Genomic DNA, 16,292 nt, shown 5'->3' on the forward strand with positions numbered 1-16,292 from the left:
TTTATTTGAAAAATTTGTAAAAATAGGTTACTGTCACCAACAGGCGATAGATTTTTAAAAATAAGGATATCACACTTTTAACGGACGACGGATTAAAAAATAAAATAGCATTGTCTTCTATTATTCTCAAAATTTAAAGTACTATCAAAATAGTTATAAAAACATTTAGAAAAAAATATCTATTGTAGAGGATCTTATGATCTAGCTAAAATATGATATGTACAAAGAGAAAAAAAAAGGACAAATTTCATTACACAATGAAATTTGTCTTTTTTTCTCATTGTAAAAGTAATTGTTTGAGTTGAATTTTTTCAGAGAGATAGATTATAGAATCTTATACATCATACTTTTTTTCAGAATTTTTTCATAACCATCTTGATGGTGTTTTAAATTTTGAGAGCAATGGACCATAATGTTTTTTACTTGTCACCCGTTTGAAGGACGATATGGGCGGCATCTTACTATCGCTCTATCACCCTTCCAGCGAGCGATAACAGCTTATTTTTACATTTTTTTTCAAACTACCTAGTTTCGAAAATATTTTTTAAAATGTAAAAATAAAAAAGTTTTTTTAAGAGCGGTTGCACCTCAGAGTATTAGGCCCTGTTTGGGTTACATTTTCTGGTTTTTCTCCTCATAAGCTGGAAATCGAACCAAACAGTCCAGTTGTGAAATGATTTTTTTAGAAAACTTAAAAGCTGGTTTTTGAGAAAATAAATTAAAAGCTGAGAAGCTGGTTGAGAGAAATTTTTATGATTTTTAGTGTGTTTAGAAACTAAAAATTTAATATAAAAGTCAATAGCAAAATATTAAAAGCCATAAGAAAAAAAATCAAAAACCATGATCAACCTTGCGACCTTTGTCTGTTGTGATACGGGAATCACGCCCGTCGGTACGTCTTGAAATCTGTGCTGATGTTTTGGTTGGAAAAAATAGGAAAATCTTTCCTCTTTTCTATTCCTGTAGGTTGGCAGGGTCAAGAGCGTGGATTTTTTCAAGGGCCTCTGAGTGCATCGGGCTATCTGGGCCATTGCATATGGCTTTGAGATTCGGTGTAGCATTCAATGAGGGCTGATTTTCTTTTTAGGAAATGAATTTTGAGAGGAGAGAGAAAATGAGAACAAGTAGGCTTGTGGGCTACTACTAGGTCCAGAATCTTTGCTTGGGCCAGGTGCTATCGCTGGGCCGTGTAATGCAATGCAGGTCTATGTGTTCGATAGAACAAGCAGCTTTTCCATCTCTGCATTTTCATTGTGCAACTTTGTTTCTTTGGACATTTTTTCCTTCATCTTTGCATCTGTACTTTTTATGTAATGTACACTTATTTGTAGTATTTTTCATGTAATATACACTCATATCAGAAGTGTGCCATGAAAAAAATAATCAATTAATCGGATACACATTGGAAATGAATGAATAACATGTGCAATTTATGTGCTCTAGTCTCAGCTAAAATTTGTGAAATTTTTCTCTTGCCAACCTGAGATGAGTAAACATGAACACAAATGTCACTAATTTCCCATGTACTTGTCTATTTTCCAAATACCACAAAAACTCCTAAAAAGTTACTTACACTTGATCTGTAGATTCGCCGCCACAGACTACTCAGCGGGGGATGAGAGAGGTGAGAGAGAGAGAGAAGATGAGGACGACATAGAGTGGGGAGACAGAGCCTTGTTCAATTGAACTCATCGGCCATGGGAGATGGAGCAGGTTGCAACCGGGGTACCTGCGCATGCGAACAAGATGGCCACCATGCTGCATTTACTGACCGATAAATCGTTTCCGATCGGCAATTGAGCACAGGGGGAATCATGCCCGTCGGTATGTCTCGAAATCCGTGCTGGTGTTTTGGGTGGAAAAAATGGTGAAACCTTTTCCTCTTTTCTATTCTTGTAGGCTGGCAGGGTCAGTAAATGCAGCGCGATGGCCATCTTGTTCGCCTGTGTAGGTACCCCGGTTGCGACCTGCTCCATCTCCCATGGCCGATGAGTTCAATTGAACAAGGCTCTATCTCCCCACTCTATGCCATCCCCATCCTTTTTCTTTCTCTCTAACCTCTCTCATCCCCCGCCGAGCAGTCTGTGGTGACGAGGCTTAGTACCCTCGGTTGCCATGGATGGGTTGGTACTGGCAGGGGTAAGCCAGATCTGGCAAATCCAGTGTCACTTCGCCCGATGCAGTGTATGCAGGGGAGGTCCACGCCGCGCTGTTGTACTCCATGGCGAGCACCGCACATCGGACAAGGGGCTAGCTAGGTTGCTACGGACCTTCACCGACAACCTCACCGGTGGAGGAAACGAGGACCACCGTGCAGCATGGTCCCCCTGCGCTGACGCTTGCTGCCCCTCAGACGGTTTCTCCTGCGACACCGCCAACCGCGCCGTTGCGCAACGGCTGCCCAGGCATGGCCTCCTGGGTCCCCTCACATTGGACCATCACTCCACACCGCGGTCGGGGCAGACAAAGTGCGGTACGTCTGTCTTGCTGGAAGATAGATTCGTCTCGGACACGTCAGATTCAACAGTCGTCGGTTCCCACCCATACCAGCGTGTTGTCAACCCCGATGGCTGGGATATTCTGCTTGATTTCTAGCTCCGTCAAGTGTACCTCGATTTCTTTCGCCTCTAGTTCACGGTGGCATATGCTCTTGTTTCATGGCAACGCAGGCCGCTTTTTTTTGTGAGTTTTAGCGGATGGTGTGTATACCTTTGAGCTTTGGTTCATTTTTCTTTCCTGGAATGTTCGTGTGCATACGGTCAAATTGTTTTTGTTGTGCATGTACATATTAGCTTTGCATACTTTTCAGGAGTTTTGTGCATTTTCCAAGAGTACATGAGTTGTTTATGCTACCGAGAGTCTTACGTATGATTTGGGTAGTATATGAATTCCACCATAGGAGATTAGTTGAAAGAAGTGTTTTGCTCATTATTTGCAACGCTCATTCATTTGTAATGCACATATTTTGTTGTGCAAGATGGATATGTCTGCTCCGTGTGCAAAATAAAACTTGTACCTCTTTTGGCACTATGTCATATGTACAATGCCTGCCCAATGGACAACACATGAAATTTTAGCAATATTTCTGTTCATACTTCATGATCATTCAGTCTCCGGTCCGTTTAATAGCATAAAAAAAATTCTAACTAAGCGCGCATGAATTCCTCATTAAATATAGAAGCAATTATGACTAATTGATTAATTTTGTTCATACTTAAAGTGTACATCAGTAGCACAAATGCAGATATAAGAAACCAGATAACAGAGCATATGAACTTGTAATAGCTGCTGCAACCAATTCTCACATTCACTTTTTAGCATGTTTTAGAATAAAAGCTATGCTAATTGTGCAGTTTTAGTTTGTTTCGTGCACACAATTCCATTTATCATGTAAAAAGTGCAGGTCAAACTTAACTTGATATCCTAATAAGATATATGCGAGTTATGCTAATGCTTCATTCTGAGGTAGGTTTAACCTAAGTTTCAGCACACATTTTAGTTCTAGTTCAGATTTTGGTTATGAACATCAAATAAGTATCTTCCTTTGTTCATCCAGTAGAATTTGAAATATCATGTACATCTTCAATTGAACAACTATGTATACAATCATTTGCATTTGCTCATCCCAAAAAAATGATATGCAAATTTTAAGTGCACATGAACTCAATTTTCAGTGGACATGAACTCAATCTGCATTTTGCGATTTGTTTGCCTGATTTCCCTTTTGTATGATCAGTGCACTATCATATCTGAAGGTGAGAATGAACATATCTTGGACTTCTTTTCTTGTATTAAGTTACCAATCTATTTCCTGTTTATTCAGAAAATGCTAATGCTAACTTGTGCAGTACCAGATTTCAGATGATGCTAATGTGTTTGTGCTGCAGTCATGCAAGTTATGTGCACAAATTTAGTTGCATTTTTTCCCTTGCTGCAACAAATATTCTGTGTACTCCACATGTTGATGATACGTTTATGAATTTATAGCGCATGTTTAATTTCAGTTATTTATAGTGTGATTGTTCATTTTTAGAGAATGGGATTAGTTCTAACAAAATACCAATACTTGTTAATCATTATTTTTTGCTTGTTTCCTGGCTTCTTCACCTCTTCTGCTTCAGCGTCCATCAAGTGTAAATATGGTTTTTTTCCTTAAAAAAGCAAAATGGTAACTTAACATGTTTAATATTTGGGAGTTTTATTTCATTTTTCGTGGGGGAAAAACCTCTGTTCAGATTGATTTCTTCCTGGCCTAGGAGAACTTTTGAACAATTTTCATGAGTACATGTAAATTTCCCTTTTTGTGTTTGCGCACATGTGTAACGTCTCTCTAATGTATTGATCCAGTCTATGCTCATGTAAAAATGTGAATGTACAGAACTATTTCATGTGATGTGCATTTTTGCAAATGTACAGATCAAGTGTAAGTAACTTTTTAGGAGTTTTTTTTTTGTTATTTGGACAATAGACAAGTACATGGAAAATTAGTGATATTTGTATTCATGTTTACTCATCTCCGGTTGGCAAGAGAAAAATTTCACAAATTTTAGCTGAGACTAGAGCACATAAATTGCACATGTTGTTCATTCATTTCTAATGTGTATCCGGTTAATTGATTATTTTTTCATGCCACACTTCTGATATGAGTGTATATTATATGAAAAATACCACAGATAAATGTACATTATATAAAAAGTACAGACGCAAAGATGAAGGATAAAAATGTCCAAAGAAACAAAGTTGCACAATGAAAATACAGACATGAAAAGGTTGCTTGTTCTATCGAACACATAGGCCTGCATTGCGTTCCACGACCCAGCGACAACACTGGCCCAAGCAAAGATTATGGACCTAGTAGTAGCCCACAAGCATTCTCGTTCTCATTTTCTCTCTCCGCTCAAAATTCATTTCCTAAAAAGCAAACCACCTCTCATTGAATGCTACACCGAATCTCAAAGCCATGTGCAATGGCCCAGATAGCCCGCCACGCTCAAAGGCCCTTGAAAAAAATCCGCGCTCCTCTTGTACTAGGGTCGAGCTCTTTGGCCGGTTGCCAGTAACTTTTTTATATTTTAAATAAATATTTATAAATATATGTGTTTATTTTAAAAAATAATCTAGACTCCTATTGACCATTAGAAGGACGACATACCATCCGTCGTCATTCCAATAGTCGACAGATTTAAAAGTAAAAAAAAATATTACGTTCTAATGCTATCAAAATTAAGTCACTATCAAAATAGTCATAAAAATTATATAAAGTTTTGTGGTCTAGAGGATATTATCATATATCTATTAAAAAAATTTAGATAGAAATATGACTTTTATCATGAGAAAAAAGACAAATTTTAGGGCTTTTTTGTTTTCTGATTGTATAAGTAATGGTTTGAATTGAAATTTTTTGGAGAGCTAAATGATAGTATTCTCTATACTAAATTTTTTAGGATTATTCATGAATATTTTGGTAGTGTTTTAAATTTTAAGAGTATTAGAATATATTTTTTTTGAACTTGTCGTGTTTGTCTAGGTCTGTAATGTTTCAACAGACGTATACATTTACAATCTTTTGATAAAAAATGTGCTTTTCAATACAAATGCTGGATTTGCCTAGTTGCAAATGCGAATGGTGCGGTTTTTTAAGCCGAATCCTTCCTTCGTGCATCAAGCGTCATGTATAATGTGCTAGTAAAAAAATGGCCGTCAACCTGGCCAGTGGTGGATCGGACGGCCAACTTGCCAAGTCTCCTACTCCTCGGCAGGGGTCCCGTCACCCGCCGTGGCGGCTAATTCTGACGCATGGGTCAAATGGGTGCGTCCCGCGGCCGATATGGAATATTCACCTGCATATTCTAGACACCATCTCCGGCGACCTCGTCATCACGGACATGACGACAGGGCCCACGCCCACGCCGTGCTCGTGGGAAAATAGAAGAGGCTGTACTGTACGTATGCTATTTCACCACCAACGTATATGTGCGGAGTTAGGTTCAGAAATCAAATTTCTGAAATCAATACTTTATCTATATTACTATTATAAAATAAACTAGTTATGATACATTAAAAAATATTTATTATATATTTTATACGATCAAATAGTGTAAAATCAAAGTTGGTTCTCATGTCTCCCCTTTAAGTTGTTTGAAAACCTCTAATTAATTTAAAAACCTATAATTAATAGATATTATCAACATTAAATAAATATAAGTATATTATTTTCTTTCATCTATAATAGTAACTAAGATCAATAAATTTTCAAATATTTTGTTTTCAATTAATTTTTTCTATGATTTTTTCTCATTACAATATTATTAATTTTACCATGCGTAATTGCTAGTAGACATAAAATAGTCCGTTCATATTTCAATTCCAGCCACAAACAGTGCCACCAGCCAAACACTGGGACCCACATGTAGCGAACCCCGTTCCACCGTAGCCAAAAAAGAGAAAACAAATTATAAAAAATCTTCATAAAACTCTGGTCAAACCACGTATCATCTGATCTTATAACTAAGCTGGAGAAAAAAAAGAAAAAACACATATTATTACAGTAAAAAAATATCTTTTATAAAATATATTTCTTTAAAATTTGTTTACAGATCGATGCCGGACAAGTTGGAAATCCCGCGTACATATTCCCCCTCCGCCTCCTCGTCAAATCCACGCGGCTGCGAGAGCTCTCAGAAAGCGCCCACCAAAAGCCCACGCGATAGACGACGAGCGCTCCGAGTCTCTCGGCGGCGATGGCGCTCTCCGACCGCTCCCGCGAGTCGCTCCTCCCGAGCTTCCTCTACACCTCCGCGGCGCGCTCCTTCACCGGCGGCGCCGCGCGCCTCCCCGTCTCCCCCCCGGCGCCGGCCGCGGCTGGAGTAGCAGGCGGCGCGCCCTTCTCGATCCAGGCGCCCAGGGAGAAGATCGAGATGTACTCGCCGGCGTTCTACGCCGCCTGCACGGCCGGAGGGATCGCCAGCTGCGGGCTCACCCACATGGCCGTCACGCCGCTCGACCTCGTCAAGTGCAACATGCAGGTGAGCGGGCAGCGGCCTAGATCTGTGGACTCGACGCTTCTGGGGCTCCATTTTGGGGAAATCTCGCGCGGATCTAGTGGTGTTTGGTTGGTCCCGTCCGGGGGTTTGGTAGTTGTGGACTTGTGATCGCCATTTAGGCGCTTCATGATCTGATGCCAAAATCTAGCCGCATTCTGCGTCATTTTGCATGTTGTTTTGCTTGTTGTTAACATTGGAAGTTCGCTTTTTTCCAGGCATGCTATTTGTTGGTCAAACGTGTGCTTGATGTTCTCTGTTTAGTTGTCGTAGGAGTTTACGAATAGTACCACTTGCTAGTGAGTAGTTGTTGAGTGGATTGCGATAGCAGCAGGCACCCGTCTGAATTTATTATTTGCTTCAATTCGATGTGAAGGTGTGTCAAAACCTGTGATTGTGATCACTGCGTTTGCCCTGTGAATAGTTGTTAATGTTAACAGCGGCAGTTTTTTTTTTTTTGTCTTGACACACCTTGTGTTGATTCCAGCACGTGGTTCTCTTTGTCTACTCAGTGCTGGAATTGATGACCAGGAGATGCTAGTTCTCGAAGAAATTGTTATTGTAGTGGGAACAGCTATCAGCATTTCCATTATTATAAAGTTGTACATGTTTCCCCACTGAAGTCATTTGATTGAGATACAAACTAATTTGATGAATGTGTAGCTCTATGGCTATCAATTAGGTTGACGCGCGATCAGGTTTGCCCAAATGAACTATAATTTGTGAAATTGTGAAAGTTGGCTTGTTTGTTCCGATAAGTTTATCTCAATTGGATCTGCGACTGATCTTGTGACTTGTGAGCACTTGCTACTTATGCATGTATTTTATGCTATTTTGTTCCAGAAGGGGAAGCAATGTAAACAGCAATGGCACTGACCTCTGAAGATGTTTTACCAATTTTAATTCCTACTGTGATCCACTGGTTTAGTTTGTAACCTTGATATACACTTGAATCGGTGGTTGCTTACTTTCTAGTTTTGCAATCCCCTCAAACCTCACTCCCTGTTCATAGGGGCGTGTGATATATTCCGTTTCTCTACTGTGATTTGTAATGAATAGTTTGAGATGGTTAGGTAGATAAATTGTACATATTCTGTGACTGACTCATAGTGTGAGTCTGAGAAGCAATTAATTCCATGTTAGAATAGGGACTATGGACATAAGAAGTTTTTGTTAATTTTTTCAGATCGATCCAGCTAAATACAAGAGCATATCATCTGGATTTGGTGTCCTATTAAAGGAGCAGGGGGCTAGGGGCTTCTTCAGGGGATGGGTGCCTACCTTGCTTGGTTACAGTGCTCAGGGAGCTTGCAAGTTCGGCTTCTATGAGTTCTTTAAGAAGTATTACTCAGATATTGCAGGGCCTGAGTATGCCCAGAAGTACAAGACTCTAATCTACCTCGCAGGGTCAGCTTCTGCTGAGGTAATTGCTGATGTGGCTCTCTGCCCCTTTGAAGCTGTGAAGGTACGTGTGCAGACACAACCTGGATTCGCTCGTGGGTTGAGTGATGGGCTCCCCAAGTTCGTCCGATCCGAGGGTGCTCTTGGGTAAGCAAATGGGCTGACTCAAAATTAGCATGACTTGACTCTCTGTTTCTGGTTCCGTGTCGTAACTACTCTTACTGTTTACTAATTTTAGGCTCTACAAGGGACTTGTTCCTCTCTGGGGTCGTCAGATTCCTTGTAAGTACATATCTGTTGCATCTTGCTACATTGATCTTTTGTTTTTTTACTTCATTTCACCATTTGCATTTAATGACTTGCAAAATAAGGACCACTTTAAAACCGAATGCTCCAAAATTGTCCTGTCTGCTCGGAACAACTCACTTGATGTCTTGTGAACCCACTACCTTTTTTTGTTTGCTGGTGGTCACTCCATGCATTTCAGCCTTACGAGAACTCTCTACCATGCTGTATTCCATGTTGCTATTAGCTTTTATAATTTTTCATCCATGCTGTAGAGTTTCATTGCCTCACTTTTTCTATTGATTTGCTCTATAGTTGTTAAGAATGTTTGTAGTTGAAGTTTACCTTTTTCATAAAATCAAGGACATTGACACACCGTTTGTCAGCCATACCCTTTATTGTGATTTGTGTCGGAACTAAAATATACCCCCTCCGTTCAGAAATAGTAGGCATATTTCTTTTGGACTCGGTCTTTAAAGTTGGATTTTGACTAAGGTTTTCTCACAAAATATATCATTTATAGCTACAAAACCTATATTGTGTGAAATCATTTTGAATTGTGAAACTAGTTGTATAATTTTTATACACTAGTCATTCTTATAATTTGATTAAATGTTAGTTAAGGTACACAAAGTTTGACTTTTCCAAAAAGAAATATGCCTACTATTTCTGAACGGAGGGGTATTGAACTAGTCAACTTTTGTCCATTGCACTTAAATGGCTATGCAACACATGGCACTAATAAGAATAGAATCCACGCCACTCTGTTTCACTGTTTTATCTTATATTTCAGCTGTATAATTGTTAGTAATTATTTCAGCTGTATAATTGTTAGTAATTATTGATTGAAAAAGCATGATAGTCATTTTTCTTACTTCGGATGTTGTAGACTTGTAGTAGTCTATCAAGTATGAGCTTTGGTGGTGGAGGTTTACTTCCTCAAGTCAAGTGCTTGCTAGATTTTTCATACCTTTCGTTTAGAGATGCAAAATTGCAGATCACCAAGTTTCAGTTAACGCTTGTTTTTTATAAGTAGTTGCCCCTGTATATTTCTTTATGCTGTACTGCGGTCTGTCATTTTTTTTGTCAATATTAGGAATCTCATTGTCTTACCATATCGTGGACTCCTCAGTAGCAGCTGTAGGCATGACATTTCCTCTAAGCAAAATTTGGCATAACTTTAGGAGACTAAACTTTACTTACATTGTGTGAAATTCCCATGCCTGTTTCTTTCTAACTAAATGATTATATAGCTTCATTTGGTAGTTGTATTGCATGCTTTGTTCTTATATATGAGCTATGTTCTCATGTTATAAGCTGTACTCACCTGTTGAATACTTTCATGATGTATTCAGATACCATGATGAAGTTTGCTTCCTTTGAGACCATCGTTGAGCTTATCTACAAGCATGCTGTTCCCATTCCGAAGTCCGAATGCAGCAAGTCTTTCCAGTTGGGTATCAGTTTTGCTGGTGGTTACGTTGCTGGTGTCTTCTGTGCTATTGTTTCTCACCCGGCAGACAACCTAGTCTCTTTCCTGAACAATGCTAAGGGTGCTACAGTGGGTGATGTAAGCATATTTTTTAGCTTCTACCTCAACCTTTATCTTGTTGTATATTATTATTAGCTGTTGGGTGACTATGTTGTTGCTGTATTTTTGCAGGCTGTTAAGAAGCTTGGTCTTTGGGGTCTTTTCACCAGAGGACTTCCTCTTCGTATTGTCATGATTGGTACCCTTACTGGTGCTCAGTGGGGAATTTATGATGCTTTCAAAGTCATGGTTGGACTGTGAGTGTCTCTCCTGCTTTCTTGTTAACTATTGCAACAGCCAATTCTTTTGATCGATCACCAGTTGATTCATTTTTCTTTTCGTTTTCAGTCCAACAACAGGTGGTGTTACACCTGCACTGGCTCCTACAGCAGAGTCTGAATTGAAAGCCAGCTCTTGATTTTTCTGCGAAGATAATGACATGTATTCCCCGTGATCATATTTGGTGGATGAGATTGTGTCAATTGCTGGCGAGCTTAGTACCCAAATCTTTTGTTTTTTCTTAACGGATTATTCGTATGTCATACTTTTGATGAGAGGAACTCATTAAACAGGTGACATAGGTCTTTTTTTGCCCCCGGAAAAGTTGCTTCTCGGTACATAATAATTTGTAGGACAGCTATGCTGTTAGAGTGTTTTCTTATCATCTGTACTGAGGAAACTTCAATCATATCGTTTCCTGAAAGCATACACCTCAATTGCTGCTCTTCATTTTGTGATATCATGATATGCAAGTTACGTTTGTGAATGGTAGAAGTTTCTTGGTTTTCATAGCAGTCCAAACACTACTAGCAGCGATGGCTAATCGGAAACCTGGTGCAGCCTATTTCAATGCTGCCAAGTGTTGTGATAGAATGTTTGATGCAACAAGACTTCCTTTCGCTCAAAACTGGTTTGTGATTTGCATGGTAGACTCTGGATTTTGGGGGTGGTATTACGACCTTTGACTCATGGATTATAACGTAAAGACATGTTGGTGGTTATCTTTTGTTTCTGTGCAGGCCCCTGGACTCTGAACTCTGAAGCTGTGGTAGTTGACTTTATTTCTGGCGTAAAGCGGCTGATGGAGGAAAGTCAACAAATGCTATATCAGGTTTCATGGCTCTTGTATATTAGCAAGCAATCTTTGTCAAGAATTGTTCGTGTTATTCCCTACACAACATATCGTGTAGAAATCCAAACGAAGATCTATCCGTGCAACGAAACTGGAGAATTTCCAGTAATTGTGGTGTTTTCACCTGAGATGCACCCAAATAGTGGTCCACTCCGAAAGTTACTACGCAGTGGCAATTACATTATTTTATCGCTTCATTTGCCCGTTCAGTGTCATGCACGAATATCTGAAGAAACGAAACCTGGACGCAGAGCAGCAGCAGCAGCACTGCGGCATGCTTCTGCAGACATGAAACTCACCGTCCCCGGCAGCTTGCCCGTTCTTCCGCTAATACTTTCCATTATTCACCATGCACGGTGTTAGGCAGGCACATTACGTGCATGCCTTCCAGCCAAAGACAACTCAGGATGCAAGCAAGGAAGGTAATCAGTCCAAGCGGCAAGCAAGGAAAGCAGACCAGCGTATGGAGGAAGATCAGCGCACAGAGGAAATCAGGGATTAGACTTTCTATGTTCAGCCGTCTTGTGTTTTGGAGTGTATTTCCCACTGCGTCTTGTACTATAAATATTCATCCAAATCAATGGATATACTAAGTGCGATTTCCTACTCGCCCTCATGGTATCAGTGAAGTTTCCATCTCGAGCCTTCCCACCTTCTCTCTTCCCGTCCCATGGCGCCGACTGATCCAACCGCCCAGGCCGTCGCTGTGACAACGCCTGAGGCCGAACGCACCGCCCAGGCCGCCCTTGGGGCGCAGGCCGTCGTTGTGCCCAGCGTGAAATTAGTGGTGCCCCTCACCCTCGACATCCACTCCAACTACTCCCAATGGCGTGATCTCTTGGGGGTCGCCCTCTTCATGTACGCTCTGGGCGACGATGTGGTCGTCGTCCCGCCTCTGAGCTGAGCTCTTTTCTTTTTAAGATTATAATACCCTTCATCTGTCTATTGTTCTCTGTTTTTTGTGAGGACTGTACTAGCACATCGTATGTTATTTTCTTTCATTTGTTTGTACGAAAGTATGACATCTCATACCATATTGTAATTTGTTTTGCTTTTTTGCAGAAGAAACAAATAAGAAGTGATTGGAAGCTAGGAAGAAAAAGAAGGTGCCGCAATTCAGGATGTTTGGATCTCAAGCTTCTGCTTTGATGCATGAAAATGTTGTTGTCAACCCTTACTTTGGAGCTTTAAAAATTGTTACTCTAGCTTTGGAGTGTGCATTTGTTGTAATCAACCCTTACTCGGGTTCAAGTAGCATTTCTGAAGTACGGTGCACTACTTTGGAGTTAATATATTCTCAAGATAGCTCACAGTTATATTCTAGCAGTTCTGAGAGGGCATTCAAATGTAAACATGCATATTCCTTTTGAATTTCTTTCATGATTGATATACGATCAATTTAAAATGACTTGACCTGCTTACATGATCATTTTTTTGTTAGCATTGATTTAAGAGAAGCAGAGTATTTTATGCATTGTATTGGTTGGTCCGTCGGTAGAGCAGTTCTCTTAAAAGTATTCAAACTTGAAGAATGTCTTCGTATCCCTGAGCTGCAACCAAACATTATAATCCATTTCCCTTACCATTATCTTGTGCAACCAAACTAAGCAGGGAATCAGTGATCTCACTGCTAGTCCCCTGTAATCCATTTCCATTACCATTTGTGGAACCAAACAATACCTAAATGTGATTTCCTACTCGGCCTCAGACGGAACCATTGAACCTGAGCAGTTGAACGGACACTGGCCGCCGATGTAAACGCCACCGTCCCATCTCACTCCACATCAAATCAGCACCACAAGCAAACCTGCAGTCCCTGATACATGCATCTAACCGCGTGGAGCAGGAATACCCAGCTCATCTCATCACCAAAGCCGATTAGCCCACAATATTCTGCATCAAGTTGCTCCCAAAATACAATCGCAACTTTGCAAGGAGAAATAAAAAACAACTCTCAGAAGCAACTGAAACGCAGTACCATGTCCCTCGGGATCACACCAGCGTTCCAGAAGAGGTCATTGTTTAACTAGTTTATGAACGAGTTATATATGTGATGATGCCACGAGCTGGCAGCCTACATCCATGGGCTAAAACATCATTAGGTAACAATGCTCAGAGAAACCTAACACGAGAAGCTCTGGAAACGAGCGCCTTTCCTATTAGCATGTCCTGTACTTATCTCCCTGCCTGCGCATTGATACTAGCAGTTAACAAATTAAGCGCTATTTACGGCGCGTGTGCAATAGAGTGATGTTAGTTGTCTATAAGGTATGCTAGGTGGGGTTTTGGGTGACTTGGATGAGAGGAGGAAAGATAGAAACATGGTCTAATAATTAACAAACCGTCTATTAGACGGCTTATTGTTGTTTAAAATATTGTATTGATGTTCATAGCTCTGCAGGCTTTCTTAGATAAATTTTATAGACAATTTCATGAATTGTTTTCAATACTGTCTATAAATAACGTCCATGTCTTGTAGACAACCGCGGTCTAAATCACTGTATATTTCATAATAGCGGGTTTAGTTTTACCCTCACTTGCACCTACACTAATTGCGTACCGGGCGAGCATGTGCAGCCTGCGCGTCATCTCCGCGAGATCTGGGAGGGGTGGGCGCGTGAAATCGTGCGCGCCGGAGAAAGAAATAGTCGTGGGCCGGCGTGAGAGGAGAGCCAGGTGGCCAGCATGAATGGCATCACGCATGACATGGCTTTGCGGCGAACGTGGAGTGATTGGTTTGCAAGGTTGTAAGCGCGTCCTAATGAAACTGACCAAAGGTCAATATAGAAATTGAATGCTCATTACTATAAAAACTATTTTTTGAAATACATAAATTTTATTTCAATATACGGTTTATATGACAAATCGTCTGAGTACTCAGCTACAGTCTCGTGTGGTTTTGGATCGTCTATAAAAATTAATTTTCACAGATGTTTCCTTACGTGAACTAACTATAAAAATAGCTCTATTTATTTTGCCATTGTTTCAACTACGAGAAGATCCATAGGAGATGAGGAGATTCCATGAATCGTATATAAGGGCATGTCACGTAGGTTCTCTGTGTGTCCTGAAAGTGCATCTAGCCCCTATATGTAGTTTTGGTAATTAATTGTAAAAACATCTATTCGCCCCCTCTAGGCGACATCATTGTACTTTCAGGTCGTTAAGCGAACTGTCTGTAGAAATCTATCTATCTATAGGCGGACGCTAAAGTGCGCCACCTGTGAAAATCTATTCCACAGACGATTCACTTAAGAAATAACATATGACATTGGTTTTTCATAATCGGTTGTTTAAGTGAACCGGCTGCGTAAATAGGTTTTCACATGCGGTTGTCTTAAGGAATCATCTGTGAAAAATATATTTTCATAGACGATTACTTAAGTAAACTGCTTGTGAAAGTAGATTTTCATAGGCGGTCTATTTTACGACTGTGAAAATCGTTCATTTTCACAGGCATTCGATCACATGCTGTCGGAGGGTGAACTTCTCAAGCGGGGATCCGAAGGGACCCCTTTTGAGATTCGGCCGGGAGATGATTCTGAATCCGCTTCGTAAGTGAAATAAATGGGAGTAAATGAGATGCAGGTGGAATGGAACGACCGGATGCAGGAAGGAGTAAATGCTCAGGGGATTTTTAGACAGGTTCGGGCCGCACTAAGCGTAACACCCTACTCCTGTGTGTATGCTATAAATGCTCTGAGAATATCTCTCTGAGTATCTGCTGAATTACAAGAATATTTGTCTAGTCTAGAGCTTCGTGCTCCTTGTTCTTCGACTGATCTATACCTCGGTGTTCGTCCTCTGTTGTCTTCAGCTTGAACTTGAACTTAACTCAATCGTCTTTCTTCGGGGAGCCCGCCCCGCCTATATACCCACCGGGACGGTAGCGTGCCCAGAAAGAATGGCGCGAGTTCCAAAGCACCATAAATGGAAAGCAACCATCACAGGCTGCTGCGCAAGGTGACGAGAAGGGTTAAAAATGCGCCCTCGTCCGGTCTTGTTCGTCATCATGCCGCTTTTCAACGGGCGCCGCAGGGAGGGCCCACCGGGCAGCCATCGAGCAGCCCGGCGCGCCCGCCCGGTCAGAGCAAGCCTGACACAGCAAGGCGGCAGGCGGGGCGCCTCGGGCTCTGCGACGTTATCCCGAGGCGCGCTGGATGACGCACGATGGGACATATGCATTAAATGTCCTCACGTCTCATTGCCAGGCCGTGGCAGGGACTGACAGCAAGCGTGGGAGGAGCAGTTGGAAGTGACAGGCCACGCGTCCTCTTAAATGCAGTATCGGACCTCTCACCAGTTGACATCTCACCGCTAGGCCTCTGTGGGGACCACCGGCAAAGGACTTCTCAGGCCCTCGAGGAACCGAGTGCTCGGGGGCCACTGTTCGCAGCCCCGAGCACTCTCTCCCGGATACGCCCTTTCTTGGTCCTCGGGGAACCGAGTGCTCGGGGGGCCACTGTTCACGGCCCCGAGCACTCTCTCCTGGAACTGACTATTTGGGTCCTCGGGGAACCGAGTGCTCGGGGGCCACTGTTCACGACCCCGAGCACTCTCTCCCGAAACTTGACTTTTTGGGTCCTCGGGGAACCAAGTGCTCGGGGGCCACTGTTTTCTGGCCCCGAGCACTCTCTCCAGAAACTTAGCTTTTCTTATCATCGGAGAATTTGGATGCTCAGGGGCCATTGTTCGCAGCCCCGAGCACCTTCTTCCCGGTGCTTGGTCTTCTCGTACCTCGGGGAGATAACTCTCGAGGGAGGGCGCCACGTGACACTCTACTGTTCTAGCCTCAGGACTCGGGGACCCTCGGTTCCTGTGTCACCGACACATGCAGTTGCGCTAAACACATGTAAAAAACGGTTATAAATCGTCTCTGAAAATAATTTCTATAGTAGTGGCT

The 16,292-nt window shown here is 41.6% G+C and overlaps 1 protein-coding gene across 1 annotated transcript; it reads left to right on the forward strand.

Moving 5' to 3' along the window:
* Positions 1-6,633: 6,633 nt before the first annotated feature.
* LOC133921141 (mitochondrial phosphate carrier protein 3, mitochondrial-like) lies at positions 6,634-10,973 on the forward strand. Its single transcript, XM_062365906.1, has 6 exons — positions 6,634-7,025; positions 8,227-8,588; positions 8,680-8,723; positions 10,082-10,296; positions 10,390-10,514; positions 10,606-10,973. Exons 1-6 carry the CDS (start codon positions 6,741-6,743, stop codon positions 10,673-10,675), a joined length of 1,101 nt encoding a protein of 366 aa, XP_062221890.1. The 5' UTR covers positions 6,634-6,740; the 3' UTR covers positions 10,676-10,973.
* Positions 10,974-16,292: the final 5,319 nt, after the last annotated feature.

This window comes from Phragmites australis, chromosome 6 (assembly GCF_958298935.1).
Source record: "Phragmites australis chromosome 6, lpPhrAust1.1, whole genome shotgun sequence".
Classification (NCBI taxonomy): Eukaryota; Viridiplantae; Streptophyta; class Magnoliopsida; order Poales; family Poaceae; genus Phragmites; species Phragmites australis.